General features: G+C 45.9%; 1 protein-coding gene across 1 annotated transcript; it reads right to left on the bottom strand.

The window, feature by feature from the left end:
• Positions 1-2,089: 2,089 nt before the first annotated feature.
• LOC308581064 (uncharacterized protein) lies at positions 2,090-12,781 on the bottom strand. Its single transcript, XM_081183517.1, has 6 exons — positions 12,661-12,781; positions 10,076-10,465; positions 7,549-7,638; positions 7,301-7,366; positions 5,133-5,257; positions 2,090-2,698 (listed from the first exon to the last, which is right to left on the bottom strand). The coding sequence occupies exons 1-6, from the start codon at positions 12,692-12,694 to the stop codon at positions 2,519-2,521; spliced, it is 885 nt and encodes a 294-aa protein (XP_081039643.1). The 5' UTR covers positions 12,695-12,781; the 3' UTR covers positions 2,090-2,518.
• Between the last annotated feature and the right edge of the window lie 2,959 nt (positions 12,782-15,740).

Here is a 15,740-nt window from a genome sequence, read left to right as displayed (position 1 = left end):
AGAGAGCCGGGTGGCGCTGTAGTCTAAACCACTGAGCCTCTTGGGCTTGCCAATCAGAAGGTCAGTGGTTCGAATCCCCTCGGGAGGGTGAGCTCCTGTTGCTCTGTCGCAGCTCCTGCCAGCCTAGCAGGTTGAAAGCATGCCAGGGCAAGTAGATAAATAGGTACCGTTGCAGCGGGAAGGTAAACGGCGTTTCCATGCGCTCTGGTTTCCGTCAAGGTGTTGTGTTGCACCAGAAGCGGTTTAGTCATGCTGGTCACATGACCCGGAAAGCTGTCTGTGGACAAACACCAGCTCCCTTGGCGTGATGAGCACCACAACCCCACAGTCCCCTTTGACTGGACTTTACCATCCAGGGGTCCTTTTTTGTTTTACTCAGCTCTCTCCTTCCAGCAACTCCTGCAGCCAAGCTGGTGCCAAATGTCTTGCTCTGCTTTCCTTTGGACCACATCAGTGAGGCTAAGAGTGGGGGTCTTGTCATCTAGGCAGCCCAGAAACTCCATACAGACACTGCCCAGGCTTGCACAGAATGGAAGGTTTCTCTGGTGCTGCTAATGCAGCCGTTTGACTTCACCCCTGGAGGCATGCTCCATTGTCTCTCGAGACAGACAGGTGCCAGCAACACCTGTTCTCAACAGTGTAGTAAACTGTGGCTGAAAAATCACATTGCTGGTTTATACCCAGCTCAAGCTAGCCGCAGGCCTTGGTACAGAAGTACTGTGTAAGATTCCTGGTTGCAACTGTGGGATGTAAACACAGGAGCAGTCAATGACAACATTCCTAGAGTGTACCTGTTAGAACATGGGGAGGGATGTCTGTCCAGCAAGCAGGTAAACTTCCTGGGGACGGACTTCCTCCGCATGTGACCAGAGGTGGGTGTGGCCTCACCTGTGCAGGTAATGACAAAAGCACAGGGCAGGCAGCCATCTCTCTCTCTCTGCCATTTTCCTTTGATGAGGAAGCATCTAAAGATGCTCTCAGCCAAGAGAGGAGATAAGGTCTATCTTGCAACAAAATAGATTCTAAGTGTATGTAACTTTTTAAGCCTGTCTGCCTTCTGGGATCATGTTGTGAACAGAACGTGAGTAAACTCTTTTATACTTTTATAAAGACTGTGTTGTGTCTTGTATTTTAAGAGGGAACAAAGGGGAAATTACCAGAGTAATTGTTATAGAGGTTCTAGCGAACCTGTGCACACGTTACCGTTGCGAACTTAAAGGGGAATGTCTATAAACTCTGCTGATATTTTGGGAACTTGTTAGCACAAGTTGGATAAGGATATAATTAATCAATATATCCTCTCCTGCACCCCAGAACATTCCCACAGCAACAATACTGCACAGATCAAACTTTTCCCATCTGGCTGCTAAACAGCAGAGGCAACTGACAATCTAACATCTTTCTCTCTGCTTGACGGCTTTTCGGAACAGCTGTGGGTCCGCAGCTCTGTGCATATCAGGGATGATGGGAGTTCCAGTCCAACAACATCTGTGGGGCATCAAGTTGGGGAAGGCTGCTTTAACGTTGCTGGCTGTTGGGCAAACATCTCCTAAGGACATTTCCTGATGACGAGACTGTCGGAACTTGCGTTCGACCGAGCTACTCCTCCGGTCAAGTCCTCCGACGGTGGTTCGTGACCTGAGCCTTTGATGAGGCTCCAGGCACGTTCCCCCATTACGCAGAGTAATAATAATAATAATTTATTATTTATACCCTGCGCATCTGGCTGGGTTTCCCCAGCCACTCTGGGCGGCTTCCAACTGAATATTAAAAACAATACAGCATTAGACATTAAAAACTTCCCTAAAGAGGGCTGCCTTCAGCTGTCTTTTAAAAGTAAAATAGTTGTTTATTGCCTTGACATCTGCTGGGAGGGTGTTCCACAGGGCAGGTGCCACTACCGAGAAGGCCCTCTGCCTGGTTCCCTGTAACCTTACTTCTCGCAATGAGGGAACCGCCAGAAGGCCCTCGGCACTGGATCTCAGTGTCCGGGCTGAACGATGGGGGTGGAGACGCTCCTTCAGGTATACAGGACCGAGGCCATTTAGGGCTTTAGTATCCAAGCAGGAGAAGGACGAGAAATATGAGCTACATTGCTAAGAGTTTTATTTCTAATTACGCAGACAGAAAAGAATATACATCCTCTCTCTGTGAAAGCAGAGAGGCAACTGGTACAAAGAAACAGGGAACCAGTAATATCAACACCCATCTCCCGTGAGACTTCCAACAGTCTGGAATCTCTGGAATGTAAACAGAGTCTTGTGACTCCAAGCACTGCACCAGTGGCACAAACAGAAACCTAACCGAGACACCTGCAGGCTGATTCTATAAATCTTTACCCAGAAATACGACACCCCGTTTTGTATTTGTACTTCTATTATTTCAGTAGCACCTGCTCATCTGAGTATAAGATCGCAGCCTTAGCCTCTCATATATAAACCCAACTATAATCACATAAGTGCTTCAGTAGATGAAGAGGCAACAGAAATCTCATATTGTAAAGAAGGCCTGTAGATGATCAGTGAACAATGGAATAATATGGCTCTCTTAGATTATCTGAACTTGGCATCTGCAGAAGCAGGGAGATGTTGCCTGGCGTAGAAGGAAAGGGGCACTCCATCCTCTCTCGATACAGTTTGGCTCCACTTCCATCCCTGGTTGCTGAGTGTCTCTCGCTGAAGGACGTGAAGGAAACATGCTGTGGAAAGAAAGAGAAGTTTCTGACTTGGCTGGCCACTAGATGGTTTGAAGGCACGGTCTTGGAGCACTGCCTTGTGGTACCTCAGGTTACATATGCTTCAGGTTACAGACTCTGCTAACCCAGAAATAGTGCTTCAGGATAAGAACTTTGCTTTAGGATGAGAACAGAAATCGTGCTCCGGTGGCGTGGCAGCAGCAGGAGGCCCCATTAGCTAAAGTGGTGCTTCAGGTTAAGAACAGTTTCAGGTTAAGTATGGACCTCCGGAATGAATTAAGTTCTTAACCCAAGGTACCACTGTATTCACATTTATTTAATTCAAAGCTGTACGTTTGACGGGAGGTTGGCAAGATAGCTCTGAAATAATCTATTTGGAATTAGCAGTGCTCATAACCAGTTGCCTGTGTGGATCTGCTGCGTAGCTAATTAAGCACAGCCTGGAAGCCTAATAACACTTGCTCATTGTACATTTTCATGTACAGTGGTACCTCGGGTTACAGGCACTTCAGGTTACAGATGCTTGAGGTTACAGACTCTGCTAACCCAGAAATAATACCTCAGGTTAAGAACTTTAGGATGAGAAATCAGGATGAGAACAGAAATTGTGCGGCGGCAGCAGGAGGCCCCATTAGCTAAAGTGTTACCTCAGGTTAAGAACAGTTTCAGGTTAAGAACGGACCTCCAGAATGAATTAAGTTCTTAACCAGAGGTACCACTGTACATCTTTTTAACACTACAGCCCATGGATGCTTCCAGAATTTTGTGTCCCCTCAGAAACAGTTTCTAAAGATTGCCTTAAGCTTCCCACTGCAAGTGGGGGATACCATATTTCTCTCTCTATAAGACGCACCAGACCACAAGACGCACCTAGTTTTTGGAGGAGGAAAACAGGAAAAAAAATATTCTGAATCTCAGATGCCAGAACAGCAAGAGGGATCACTGCGCAGTGAAAGCAGCAATCCCTCTTGCTGTTCTGGCTTCTGGGATAGCTGTGCAGCCTGCATTCGCTCCATAAGACGCACACACATTTCCCCTTACTTTTTAGGAGGGAAAAAGTGAGCCTTATAGAGCAAAAAATACTGTAGTTCAGTCAGTAGAGCATGAGATTCTTAATCTTAAGGCTGTGGGTTTGAGCCCCACGTTGGGCAAAAGATGCCTGCATTGCAGTGGAACGCAGGTGGCGCTGTGGTCTAAACCACTGAGCCTCTTGGGCTTGCCGAGCAGAAGGTCAGCAGTTCGAATCCCTAGTGACGGGGTAAGCTTCCATCGCTCTGTCCCAGCTTCTGCCAGCCTAGCGGTTCGAAAGCATGCCAGCGCAAGTAGATAAATAGGTACCGCTGCAGTGGGAAGGTAAATGGCATTTCCATGCGGTCTGGTTTCCATCATGGTGTCCCATCACGCCAGGTTTAGTCTAAGGTTACCAGATTTTTTTCCAAAGAATCTGGGGACACTTTTATATATATATAAGAGATAAATAGTTTGTTTGTTTTTAAGTTTTTTTTTATTTGAGAAGTAATATCCTCTCTTTTGTGGTCTCCTCTGTCAGGTGGCCTTCCTCTGGGCCCCAACCTACTCTCTTGGAGTGCTAACCACCATGGAGTAGGCTCAGGTCAGGCCTGGGCTCGGCCACATGTCCTTGCCCTCCCGGTACTCTCCTATCTCTCATCCTCAGTGACGCAGCAAGGTTGGGGCTCCCCTCTTTTTTCTCCTTCCTCTTTCTCTCTCTTCCTTCTCCTTCTCCTCTCCTTCTTCTCCCTGCGTCGGCTCCAGGGGTTTTACTGGCCCTGGAGTGCCACTGAGCAGTCGGCCAGTGACCGGGTGCTCTCGCTCCTGGCTCGATTTGGGTTATGAGGGCGGTCAGCAGTTCCCCCAGTTGACATGCTGGGCATCCCTGGTTCCCCCTCTGCAATGGTGGCAGCAGTGGCAGTCTCAGCAGCCCAGAGACAGCCTGGTAGCACAGTTGGCTTTGGCTGGCTTCAGGAACTGCTCGCTGCCATAGCATCCGCCATTTTGCCTAGCCAGAAGTCCCCATATGATGTGCCTTGTGCCGTTGAACCAATCACACATTATTCATTCCCTACTAATAAATCTACAACACATAAAATATAAATCCAGGGACATTAAGTGAAGTCTGGGGACAGATTTTGTCCGGGGACAGATCTGTATATCCGGGGACTGTCCCCGGAAACAGGGACGTCTGGTAACCATAGCTTAGTTTTGCTGGCCACATGACCCAGAAAGCTGTCTGTGGACAAACGCCAGCTCCCTTGGCCTGAAAGCGAGATGAGCGCCACAACGCCATAGTCGCCCTTGACTGGACTTAACCATCCAGGGGTCCCTTACCTTTTTGTTGCCTGTGGATCCTTCCAAATCTATGATTCTGTGAAACAGTATATGAATGCCTAGGGTATAAACGCAGGGGAAAGACACTTACCTCTGCTATGATCAGGCCAAGGAGACAGACAATCAAGGCCGCTAAGCTCAAATGAATGATGTTGGAGACCGTAGAGTCACTGTCACTTGCTGCCTTTGTGAAAGACACAGAAGCGCCCACGTTCACTGCAGGAGAGAGACAGACACCGTTCTTCTCTAATGTTTTGCTCAGAGCTCAGTGTGGGATGTGAAACACAAGAGCAGTCAAGTACAACATTCCTAGAGTGAACATGTTTACACACAGAGATGACTGTTTGTCCAGCCACCAGGTAAACTTCCTGTTTCATTCTGGGCTGGGACAGACTTCCTCTGCATGTGACTAGAGGTGGGTGTGGTCTCACCTGTGCAGGTAACGACAAAAGCACAAGGCAGGGCAGCCATCTCTCTCTCTTTGACTACATGCATCGAAGAAGCAACATCTGTTTAGCCAAAGATGCTCTCTTGGCCTCCAGCCAAGAGAGGACAAAGGAACTGTCTCCTTATGAAATAGTTTCCAGGTGTATGCTACTTTTCTAAGCTAAGTCTGCCTTCTGGGATCTGATTGTGAACAGAGAGTGAGTAAACTCTTTTTTATACTTTTATAGAAGTATAAATCTTATCTTTTATGAGGGAATAAGGGGGACATACCAGAACAGTTATTGTGGAGGCTTTAGTGAGCCTGAGCTAACGCATCTGCTGCAAGTTTTAAAAGGGGAATGTTACTCTGCTAAATTATGAACTTGTTTACACAAGGTGGAAAGGCTATAATCAAACAATATATCTTCTCCTCCATCCCTGAACATTCCCTTACTCAGATGCATGGGAATAGTAATCAAAGGAAGTGTTGGGAACATTTTGAGATGCAAGTTCTCAAAACGTGGGGTGGAAACAAAGATACCTGCCCAACAGTGCTTGGATGAAGATCCTGGGAACCTTGGAATGATCCCTCCCAGAAGTGCTCTCTCCAAGAATCTGAGTGGAAACCCCTCACATTGCAGCTAGATGGCAGTTGCTTGGTCCTGGTCTCCCTGCCACTGCTTAGAAGAGCAAGCAAGTGAGTTCTTACTTCACCAAGCATGCCAGTGGGAACAACAAGAGGAAAAGGAAGCAATCCTGAGTTGCTTCCACACACTACTCTCTCTGGAACAAGCAGCAGTCATTTCCTCAGCTACGGCAGAGAGTCCAAGCGGCAGAGCTATCGCTGAGTTTTCTGCACTGCGCTCCCATCTTTTTAAAGACCTGCACTTTCAGGGTTTTAAATTGTGTGGGGAGACTCCGTGGGTACAAAGGAGGGTCCCCACTGTGGACCTTTGCCCTCCAAAAACCAAATAGAGCTGTAACAGTCAGCCAATCGCTGTTGTGCTTTGAGAAGAGCAGTAGTAGCTTGCTGGCGGACACAAGAGCTAAACCAATTTGCACTGTGCAAAAGCAACTGCTTCTCAAACCAAGATGCACCATTAGCCATCTGTAGTCCTTACTCAGAGTAGACCCATTCAAACTAATGGACTGAAGTAAGTTAGTTATGTTCATTCATTCCAATGAGACCACCCCGAGTAGGATATGATGCACAGAGGATGTTTCCAGATGATCTGTTTATTGAGCCTTCATTCTGATTTGTTTGTGGGGACGGGAGGCAGGAAACATCACATTAAGCAAGTACTATGCGTGATGTATGGAAGTGAGAGCTGGACCATAAAGAAGGCTGATCACCGAAGAATTGATGCTTTTGAATTATGGTGCTGGAGGAGACTCTTGAGAGTCCCATGGACTGCAAGAAGATCAAACCTATCCATTCTTAAGGAAATCAGCCCTGAGTGCTCACTGGAAGGACAGGTCGTGAAGGTGAGGCTCCAATACTTTGGCCACCTCATGAGAAGAGAAGACTCCCTGGAAAAGACCCGGATGTTAGGAAAGATGGTGGGCACAAGGAGAAGGGGACGACAGAGGACGAGATGGCTGGACAGTGTTCTCGAAGCTACCAGCATGAGTTTGACCGAACTGCGGGAGGCAGTGGAAGACAGGAGTGCCTGGCGTGCTCTGGTCCATGGGGTCACGAAGAGTCGGACACGACTAAACGACTAAACAACAACAAATGCACAGCACACTTTCCAGGGCGTTTCTCTCTTACTTATTACAAAATGTTTGGTTTTGGGGTGGAGGAGGACCAGCCCCCAGCTAAAGGGAACTTACTTGGGGGAGATGCCAGAACTGGCCTGTTAGACGAACTCTCAGCCTGATCAGTTGAAGCGTTCATCCCTGGGTGAGCAGAAAAGAAAGAAGGAAAAGTTGAAGAGAGCCTAAGTCTAGCGTGCATCATGGACACACAAGCTTTCTTTTAGGGAGGAAAATCAATGCCTGCACACTCCCTCTGCCAGCATCGCCTTTGTTTCCTTCCTGATTTCCCTTTCCCCATCCATTCTCCATCCCCTAGAACTTACCTGTCGCTCCTGTACTTTTGCTGATATGCATTCCACTTCTCTCCTCTTCTAGAAATCGTACGCCCTTGTATTTGGTATTGTTTGTTTCTGCTAAAATGACAAGAAAGGGGCTTTACATTTTCTTTTTATGCCCAAATGCTTTTGCTTTCTCCGGAAAGGAGAGAAGCAGGCTTTGACTCAACTGTCTGCTATATAAACTCTTTTATCAGGGATGGGGAGCCTATGGGAGTCATTTTGGACTCATGGAGTCCATGGAGGCGCAGGTCAATTCTGTGTCCCGGGCAGCTGTTTACCAGCTCCATGTGGTACGCAGGCTGAGACCCTACCTGCCCGCAGACTGTCTAACCAGAGTGGTGCATGCTCTGGTTATCTCCCGCTTGGACTACTGCAATGCGCTCTATGTGGGGCTACCTTTGAAGGTGACTCGGAAACTGCAATTAATCCAGAAAGCGGCAGCTAGACTGGTGACATGAAGTGGCTGCCGAGACCATATAACACTGGTCCTGAAAGATCTTCATTGCCTCCCAGTATGTTTCCGAGCACAATTCAAAGTGTTGGTGCTGACCTTTACAGCCCTAAATGGCCTTGGTCCTGCATACCTGAAGGAGCATCTCCACCCCCATCATCCAACCTGGACACTGAGGTCCAGCTCCGAGGGCCTTCTGGCGGTTCCCTCTCTGCGAGAAGTGAGCTTACATGGAACCAGGCAGAGGGCCTTCTCGGTAGTGGCACCCGCCCTGTGGAACACCCTCCCATCAGATGTCAAGACAATAAACAACTATTTTACTTTTAGAAGACATCTGCTTAGGGAAGTTTTTAATTTCTGATGCTGTATTGTTTTTTATATTCGGTTGGAAGCCGCCCAGAGTGGCTGGGGAAAGCCAGCCAGATGTGCAGGGTATTAATAATTATTATTATTATTATTATTATTATTATTATTATTATTATTATTACTACTACTATTATTATTACTATTATTATTAGGACCTCCAAAGGTTGAGTTGCTGAGCTGCAACTCCCATCATCCCAGACGACTGGCCATGCTGGCTGAGGCTGATGGGAGTTGGAGTCCAGCAATCTCTGGAGGGCCAAAGGTTCCCCATCGCTCTCTTGTGTGGGGCTGAGGGTGGTTGATGGCAACGAAAAAAGGTGTGGGCAGAATTAGGCCTTGCTGGTCAGTGGAGACAGACAGGCACGTCATGTATTCATAGCAATGACCAGAGGAGGAATGACTGCTGGGAGGAGCACAGAGAGAAGAAACGCAATGGTGCATCTGCCAGCAGCACAGCCAGACGCTTTCATCTAACCCAGCTGCAATAAAACATGTCTCTCCCGCATTGGTCTCTTAGACACAGGAGGAACTGCAACCTTCCAACAGTTTGACTTCACTCCTAAAGGTGCACTCCGTTATCTACTGAGGTGGACGGATGCCAGCAACAAACAGCGGCAAGACCATTAATTTGCATGCCCTGCTTTCCTCCTATGACAAATAGCTGGCATGGGGTTGGGGGGGGGGTTCCAGTCAGATTACAGCAGAAGCAGAAAGTTTAAAAAAACACCCTCCTCCTTTCATTCTAGGGACGCAGGTGGCGCTGTGGGTTAAACCACAGAGCCTAGGACTTTGCCGATCAGAAGGCCAGCGGTTCGAATCCCTGCAATGGGGTGAGCTCCGTTGCTCCTGCCAACCTAGCAGTTCGAAAGCACGTCAAGGTGCAAGTAGATAAATAGGTACCGCTCTGGCAGGAAGGTAAACGGCATTTCCATGCGCTGCTCTGGTTTGCCAGAAGTGGCTTAGTCATGCTGGCCACATGACCCGGAAGCTGTGCGATGGCTCCCTTGGCCAGTAAAGCGAGATGAGCGCCGCAACCCCAGAGTCGTCCGCGACTGGAGCTAACGGTCAGGGGTCCCTTTACCTTTACCTTTTATTCTGCTCAGCTCTGCCCCACCCCGGCCTGTTATTTGTTTTGCAAAATTCACCCCAAATCCCAAAGTGCAGGATGAGTGTCACATCTACCTGGGTCTCAAAAGGATCTATACGGTACCTGTATGTTTTCCTCCGTAGGAAAAACAGCAGCCCTAGGGAGGGGTTGATTTTAATCAGGAAACTATTGTATTGTGGTGTGTGGGGTGTGTGGAAGAGTTAGAGTTAAGGTTAGACCACAAAGTTTTGTGGTTCCGATTTGACACTGGAGGCCTCCCGGCTGCTTTTAACTTATTAAAAACCACAGATCTTAATCAAGTTATCTCCAGCATTATATCTATAATGGCTGTTATTTTAATAACAAGAAATGACAGACAACCAAACCACAATGTGAGAAAGTGAGTAGGTCGGGTGAAGCATCATCCCTCGGTCTGCTCCAGGCATGTTATAAAGACGTATCATTTTGCCCAGGATTTCCCTGGGCCTATCAATAAAAACATAATCATTAAATAATCTCTTATAAACAGAATAATAATATTATAATTAAATTGTTTATTAAAAACAATAGGGTCACACTAGGGTGCAGACCGAACCTAACCCTCTTACCCTTGGTCACTGTTAGGCTGATGTTAGCCGACAGCATCACGTCCAATGCCAGCAAGGTGATGCAGTAAATCCCAGAATCCTCAGCTCTCACATCCTTGAGTAACAGAGAAGCATCCTCAGAGGAGAATTCTGCACGATGTCTGTAATTGTCTGTTTTCCTAATGCTGAATTTGCAATAGTCCTTCCAGGACCGGGTACCATTCCCTGCCAAGCAGTTATCCGCCATGAGAATCAGCACCACCTGACGGCCCGTGACAAAACGCCATCGCACCTGGAAGTAGCCCGGCACCGAAGTCAGAAAAGTCAACGAGGCAGAGAGCAAGGCTGTACTACCTTCCGAGATGGAAATCAGAGGTTCAGGCACCGTCAACAAAAGGGCTGCAGCAGGGCCTGTGCAGAAGGGAGAACAGGTAAGGGGGTTTAAGCGGGCAGAAGTGGGCACTGAATTCTTGGACTAGGACAAGGCAAGGCGCTTTCCCTCAAGCTGTTGGGAAATATACTGTCAGCCAATGAGATTTCTCTAGCGGGAGGAAGAGCAACACTGGTGTAGTGAAAGTGATATATGTTTTTGTGTTTGTGGATTTAGAGAAGTTGAATGTCAAGTCCAGTATACAATGTATAGCAGCGTCAATGGAATACAATGTATATGTGTTAATAAATGATATAGATAGATAGATAGATGATAGATAGATAGATAGATAGATAGATAGATAGATAGATAGATGATAGATAGATAGATAGATAGATAGATAGATAGATGATAGATAGATAGATAGATAGATAGATAGATAGATAGATAGATAGATGATAGATAGATAGATATAGATAGATGATAGATAACTTCTCCCTACTCCAAAGGTCTTACGCTCAGAATATTGACTGTAAGAGGAAGGAAGAGAGGTGAAGGGCAAGGATCATAAATTGCATTTCTATGTAGAAATGAAACTTTAAAAATAAAATAAAATGAATAAATAACCTCAGTGTTTCAGGTGAGTTAGGAAAAGGAACCCTCTCCCTTCAGTTTTTTAGGACAGCTTTTAGAAATTGTGTATGTGATGCAATTGCTGAGAGCTCAGGCATGCTGAGGTCTACAAGCCAAAGGCATCGTAACTTGTGCATTTATACCACCTACTTCTCCCCACCCACCCAAAGTGGGATGCCTGTGAGAGTTGGTGTACTAGTTTGAAAAGGAATGAAGCTGCACGTTTTTGCATATTTCAAAAAGCACTGAGGTTTTTATTTTGCCAGGGTACTTTGCAAAATAAACATTGGTGCATGAAGCTGCATAAACACACACACACAAACAAACACAGAAAATCCCCTCTATGGATTATCTCCATGCAAGCAAAATTTCCTGCACAAAGTAGCTGAGCTGCATGTTTTTTGGAGGTAGACTGTCTATTGTGACACTGGGCGTGTGCTGCAATACCAATTGCAGAGCTGGAATAACAAAGAACCGAAAACAACACAACATCTGTGTGGCCCTTCTTTCTGTCAAGTTTTTCAAGGGCACCTGCATGTTGTATTTCCAGGAGAAGTTCAAGCGCACACCAGATTTTAGGCTAGCGCAATCAAGGTGGATTAAAGGGCTCTGTCACCCTTGTGCAGCAAATGATTTTTTTTTCATTTATTTAAAAAAATTAAATAAATACCAGACTTTCTGCAGTTTGGAAAGTGAACCGGGAAATGCATGGGAAAGTGAGGGGTTGAACAAATGGACGAAATAGGTGTAAACACCCAGCGATCAAACCAGAACAAATGCTCAATAAAGACCAGGCATAATTTAACCTCTGTGCAATTTTAATTCTGCAATTTAACCTTTGTGCAAGCAAATCAGGATGGATGCTGAATAAGCAGATGGTCTGGAAGAGCTGTAAGTGGGGGTTGTGTATTGAAAAGCAATCCCCGCAAACTCCCTTATCAGGATTCCCATCAGACAACCGAGCTGAGATGTGCCTGTCCAGCACATCTCAAGTGCATAGCTGTCAACTTTCCCCCCTTTTTAAGGGAAATTACCTTATTCCAAATAGGATTCCTCACAAGAAAAGTGAAAAGTTGACAGGTATGCTCAAGTGTAATCCACCACCTGAAGTAATCCACCACCTGACGTAATCTGCATCCTGAGAAAGCTTTGAGTTTTGCTGAATTCACAACCTCCACCTCCCCCACACCATTTGCCTAGGGTAGTAAAGGTAAAGGGACCCCTGACCGTTAGGTCCAGTCGTGGCCAACTCTGGGGTTGCGGCACTCATCTCGCTTTACTGGCCAAGGGTGCTGGCATACAGCTTCCGGGTCATGTGGCCAGCATGACTAAGCCGCTTCTGGCAAACCAGAGCAGCGCACGGAAACGCTGTTTACCTTCCCACCAGAGTGGTACCTGTTTATCTACTTGCACTTTGACATGCTTTCGAACTGCTAGGTTGGCAGGAGCAGGGACTGAGCAACGGGAGCTCACCACGTCACGGGGATTCAAACCGGTGACCTTCTGATCAGCAAGTCCTAGCCTCTGTGATTTAACCCACAGCACCACCCACATCCCCTAGCCTAGGGTAGTAGCAGCTCCTAAAATAGACCCTTTTACTCACCTATCAGCATCCCATATAGCCACAGCTTTGCCATTGAAACCAGGATTCCTGCATTTACAGCCCCACGGTCTTTTGCTAAGTCAACATCAGTGACCCTCTCTTCCCCCTATGTAGTCTGCTCAGGGCAAGACTGATGGGAGCCAGGAACTTCCTGCCAGCTCGCTGGTGAACCCAGTCATGCTCTGCAGTTTCTGCTTAAAAGTGAAATTTAAGGTCAAACTGCCATGAATGAACAAGTATGTAGCTTGTTATATAAACAGAAACCACAGAGACAGAAGTGAAGCTGCTGAAGAAAGCATATAGTATTTTGCTAGAATGGGAAACAAAAGATGAAGAGGTCAAATCAGTTATGATTAAATGGGCACAAGATATAGGACACAGTATACAGTTTGAGGACTGGGAAAAGCTGTAGAAGTTAGATCTGGAATTTACTGACTGTTCTCCGCTGAAAGAAAACTATAGGAAAATGATGTATAGATGGTATATCACACCAGTACAAATAGCAAAAATGTATAAAACTGGGTCAAACATGTTGGAAATGTAAAGAAAAAGAAGGTACTGACTTCTGGGTTAGCGCGATCGACTAATGGCGGATTCCCTCTGAGCTCCGGAGGGAATCGGCTCCGCAGGATCGGGTCTTGCCACTGCGGCAACGCGGGGACCCTCAAAATCACAGGCGGTGAAGCCTGTGAGCGTGGTGACTCGGCGGGCACCATTTGCGCCCCCCCCCGAGCTGCGAAGGAGCCTTTTTAAAGGCTTTGGAACAGGGACGGGGTGAGCGGCGCGGTGCTGAGAGTCGACTGCTTCTCCTGCGGAGTGAAGCCACACTGCCGTTGTCGGAGAGCGCTGACTTCTTCTTGTGAGCAATTGGACTTTAAAGTAACAACCCGTGAGTAGTACGGAAATTGGAATTGTAAAGAAAATTTTTATGAATTAGGCACGATCGGGGAAGGTGTAAACAGGAAGTCCGCCTCCCCTCCTTGTAAATAATTGAAAGCAAGGACCTGCTAACTAAGGTCCAGTGAACCCTTTCCCCCCCCCCCTTTTTGGTAAAAGATTTTAATTTCACGGTTTGGCAGTTTAAGAAATTTTACTGGAAGATAAAGAGCTAATTTTGGGAGCTGATGTGCCACCCCCCCAGACCTGGGAGTGCTCCGTGAGAAAGCCTGTTGATGAGGTACTGAAGAGTTTGACAGCTGTCAAATTGGCTATCAAGACGGAAAAAGAGAACTTTGTTTCTGTTGCTCCTGCTGGTTATAATTGTTACAATTTTCTTACAATTTGTTGAAAACAAAGAAGAGCTGTTACAAACTAACTTGATTTTTGGATTCGAACTGGAAGGATTATCAAGGAACCAAAATCCCTCTAGAGGGGGTTTTGGGACATTACAAGAATGGCTGGAGGAGGGAAAATTCAGGCTGAACTGGACAGAGTTTTTGTTCTCTTGGGAAAGTTACAAGGCCAAATTGATGTTTTGGCTACAAATGTTACAACTCTGGACTTAACAGTAAATAACATTATTGAATTTGATAAGGATTTGAATCAGGAAGTCTATTCAACAGGACAAAAAGAGAAACTTGAGAGCCTTCAGAATTTGGAGAAGGAGATATATGTTGTCCCTGAAGAAAAGGATGGAGGAGCTGTAATTTTGCAGATGACAAAGGAGAGCTTGAGGCCAGACATGATGGCAACAAAGGAAAATAAAAATTTGATGTGGAAAATCTGGCCTGAACTGGAGATTGAAAAATGGAGAGATCTCCTTATGTGGAGATCCGAAGACCTAAGGATTGCAAACTTGCTTAAGGTGGAAGTTGGAGCTTTGGGGACATTTGGACTTGAAAGGAGTAAGAAACAAGATTTGGGCTCCACTTTTAAGTATGGAGGTCTGGCTGGAAGAAACATGGATCCCGTTGGGCCAGAGCTTCTCCGAGATTTGGTGTTCAATATTAAGGACTATCAAAAAAACCGGCAGAGAGGAATTGAGAGAGAATTAAGAGCCTTGGATGTGAGATCTCCAGGCTGATAGTAGATTAAGACTGATAGACATTTATTGGGGACTGAAACCGGGAAAGGGGGGTGGAGTTTGGGAATCCAAAGGGTACATAATTATAATTTGTTTTGTTTTAATTTTGTTTTGTTAATTGTATGAAAATTGGGAAATTCGTGGAAGGGAATTTGGATTGACTTTAGAAAAAATGTTTTAAGAATGAGTATTGATGTATAAGTATTGATGTTTAAGTTTGGATAAGGTAATATTGGTTTTTTAAAATGAACTAAATTAAATGAAAATAAGGTTAGCAAAAATAAATTGAGGAAATGGATGAAAGAGAAAAAGTAAAATAATAATATGTTAAATTAAATTATTAAGTTAAAGTTGAGAAATAAGTAATAAGGATTTGCTGAGCTAATAATTTGAATTGGAATACAAGAAGGGAAGGTGTGAGGAGGTCTGAGAAATAAGTTAAAAGAAATAAGCAACTGAAACTTTATGTGTTTTTAATTGTTTTTAAGTTTTACATTTTTGTATGTTTGTTATATTTTTTATTTTTTCTCTCTCTTTTTGTGGTTGTTTATTTTTGTTTTTGTTTCATTATAGAAAATGCTAATAAATATATATTAAAAAAGAAAAGAAAAAGAAGGTACTTTCTATCATATGTGGTGGGAATGTAGAGAAGTTTTAAAAAACTGGGAAATGATATATAATGAATTGAAAAAATGTTCAAAATGACTGTGCTGGTCCCGGGGGTAAGGTACCGAGAGTGTAGCAGAGTCCACACGAAGCGGGGCGAGGTCCGATGCAGAGAGCCGGGCGGGGAACAGGAACGCTGGAACAGGAGGCTGAGCAGGTAACAGGAGTACTGGATAGTCAGGAACAGGAGGCCGAGCAGGGAACAGGAGTACTGGATAGTCAGGAACAGGAAGCCGAGCAGGGAACAGGAGTACCGGATAGTCAGGAACAGGAGGCCGAGCAGGGATCAGGAACACAGGAAGGTCCGAAGCCAACAACGACATTGCTCCCGCAACCTGGGGCCGGGTTGACCGGGCTTTATCTTCTTCTAAGGCCAGGGGCGGTCCCGGCC

This window comes from Podarcis bocagei (assembly GCF_964188305.1).
Source record: "Podarcis bocagei genome assembly, chromosome: 2".
Classification (NCBI taxonomy): Eukaryota; Metazoa; Chordata; class Lepidosauria; order Squamata; family Lacertidae; genus Podarcis; species Podarcis bocagei.
Note: the sequence above shows the minus strand (reverse complement) of the source record. Positions and strands in the feature narration are given on the sequence as shown.

Coding starts and splice junctions, on each gene's coding strand:
- LOC308581064 (XM_081183517.1), bottom strand. CDS start 12,694: ATGGCAAAGCTGTGGCTATATGGGATGCTGATAG. Junction 7,639..10,075: donor CAGCCTAACAGTGACCAAGG/GTAAGAGGGTTA, acceptor TTGTCATTTTAG/CAGAAACAAACAATACCAAA. Junction 5,258..7,300: donor AGTTCTGGCATCTCCCCCAA/GTAAGTTCCCTT, acceptor TCTCTCCTGCAG/TGAACGTGGGCGCTTCTGTG.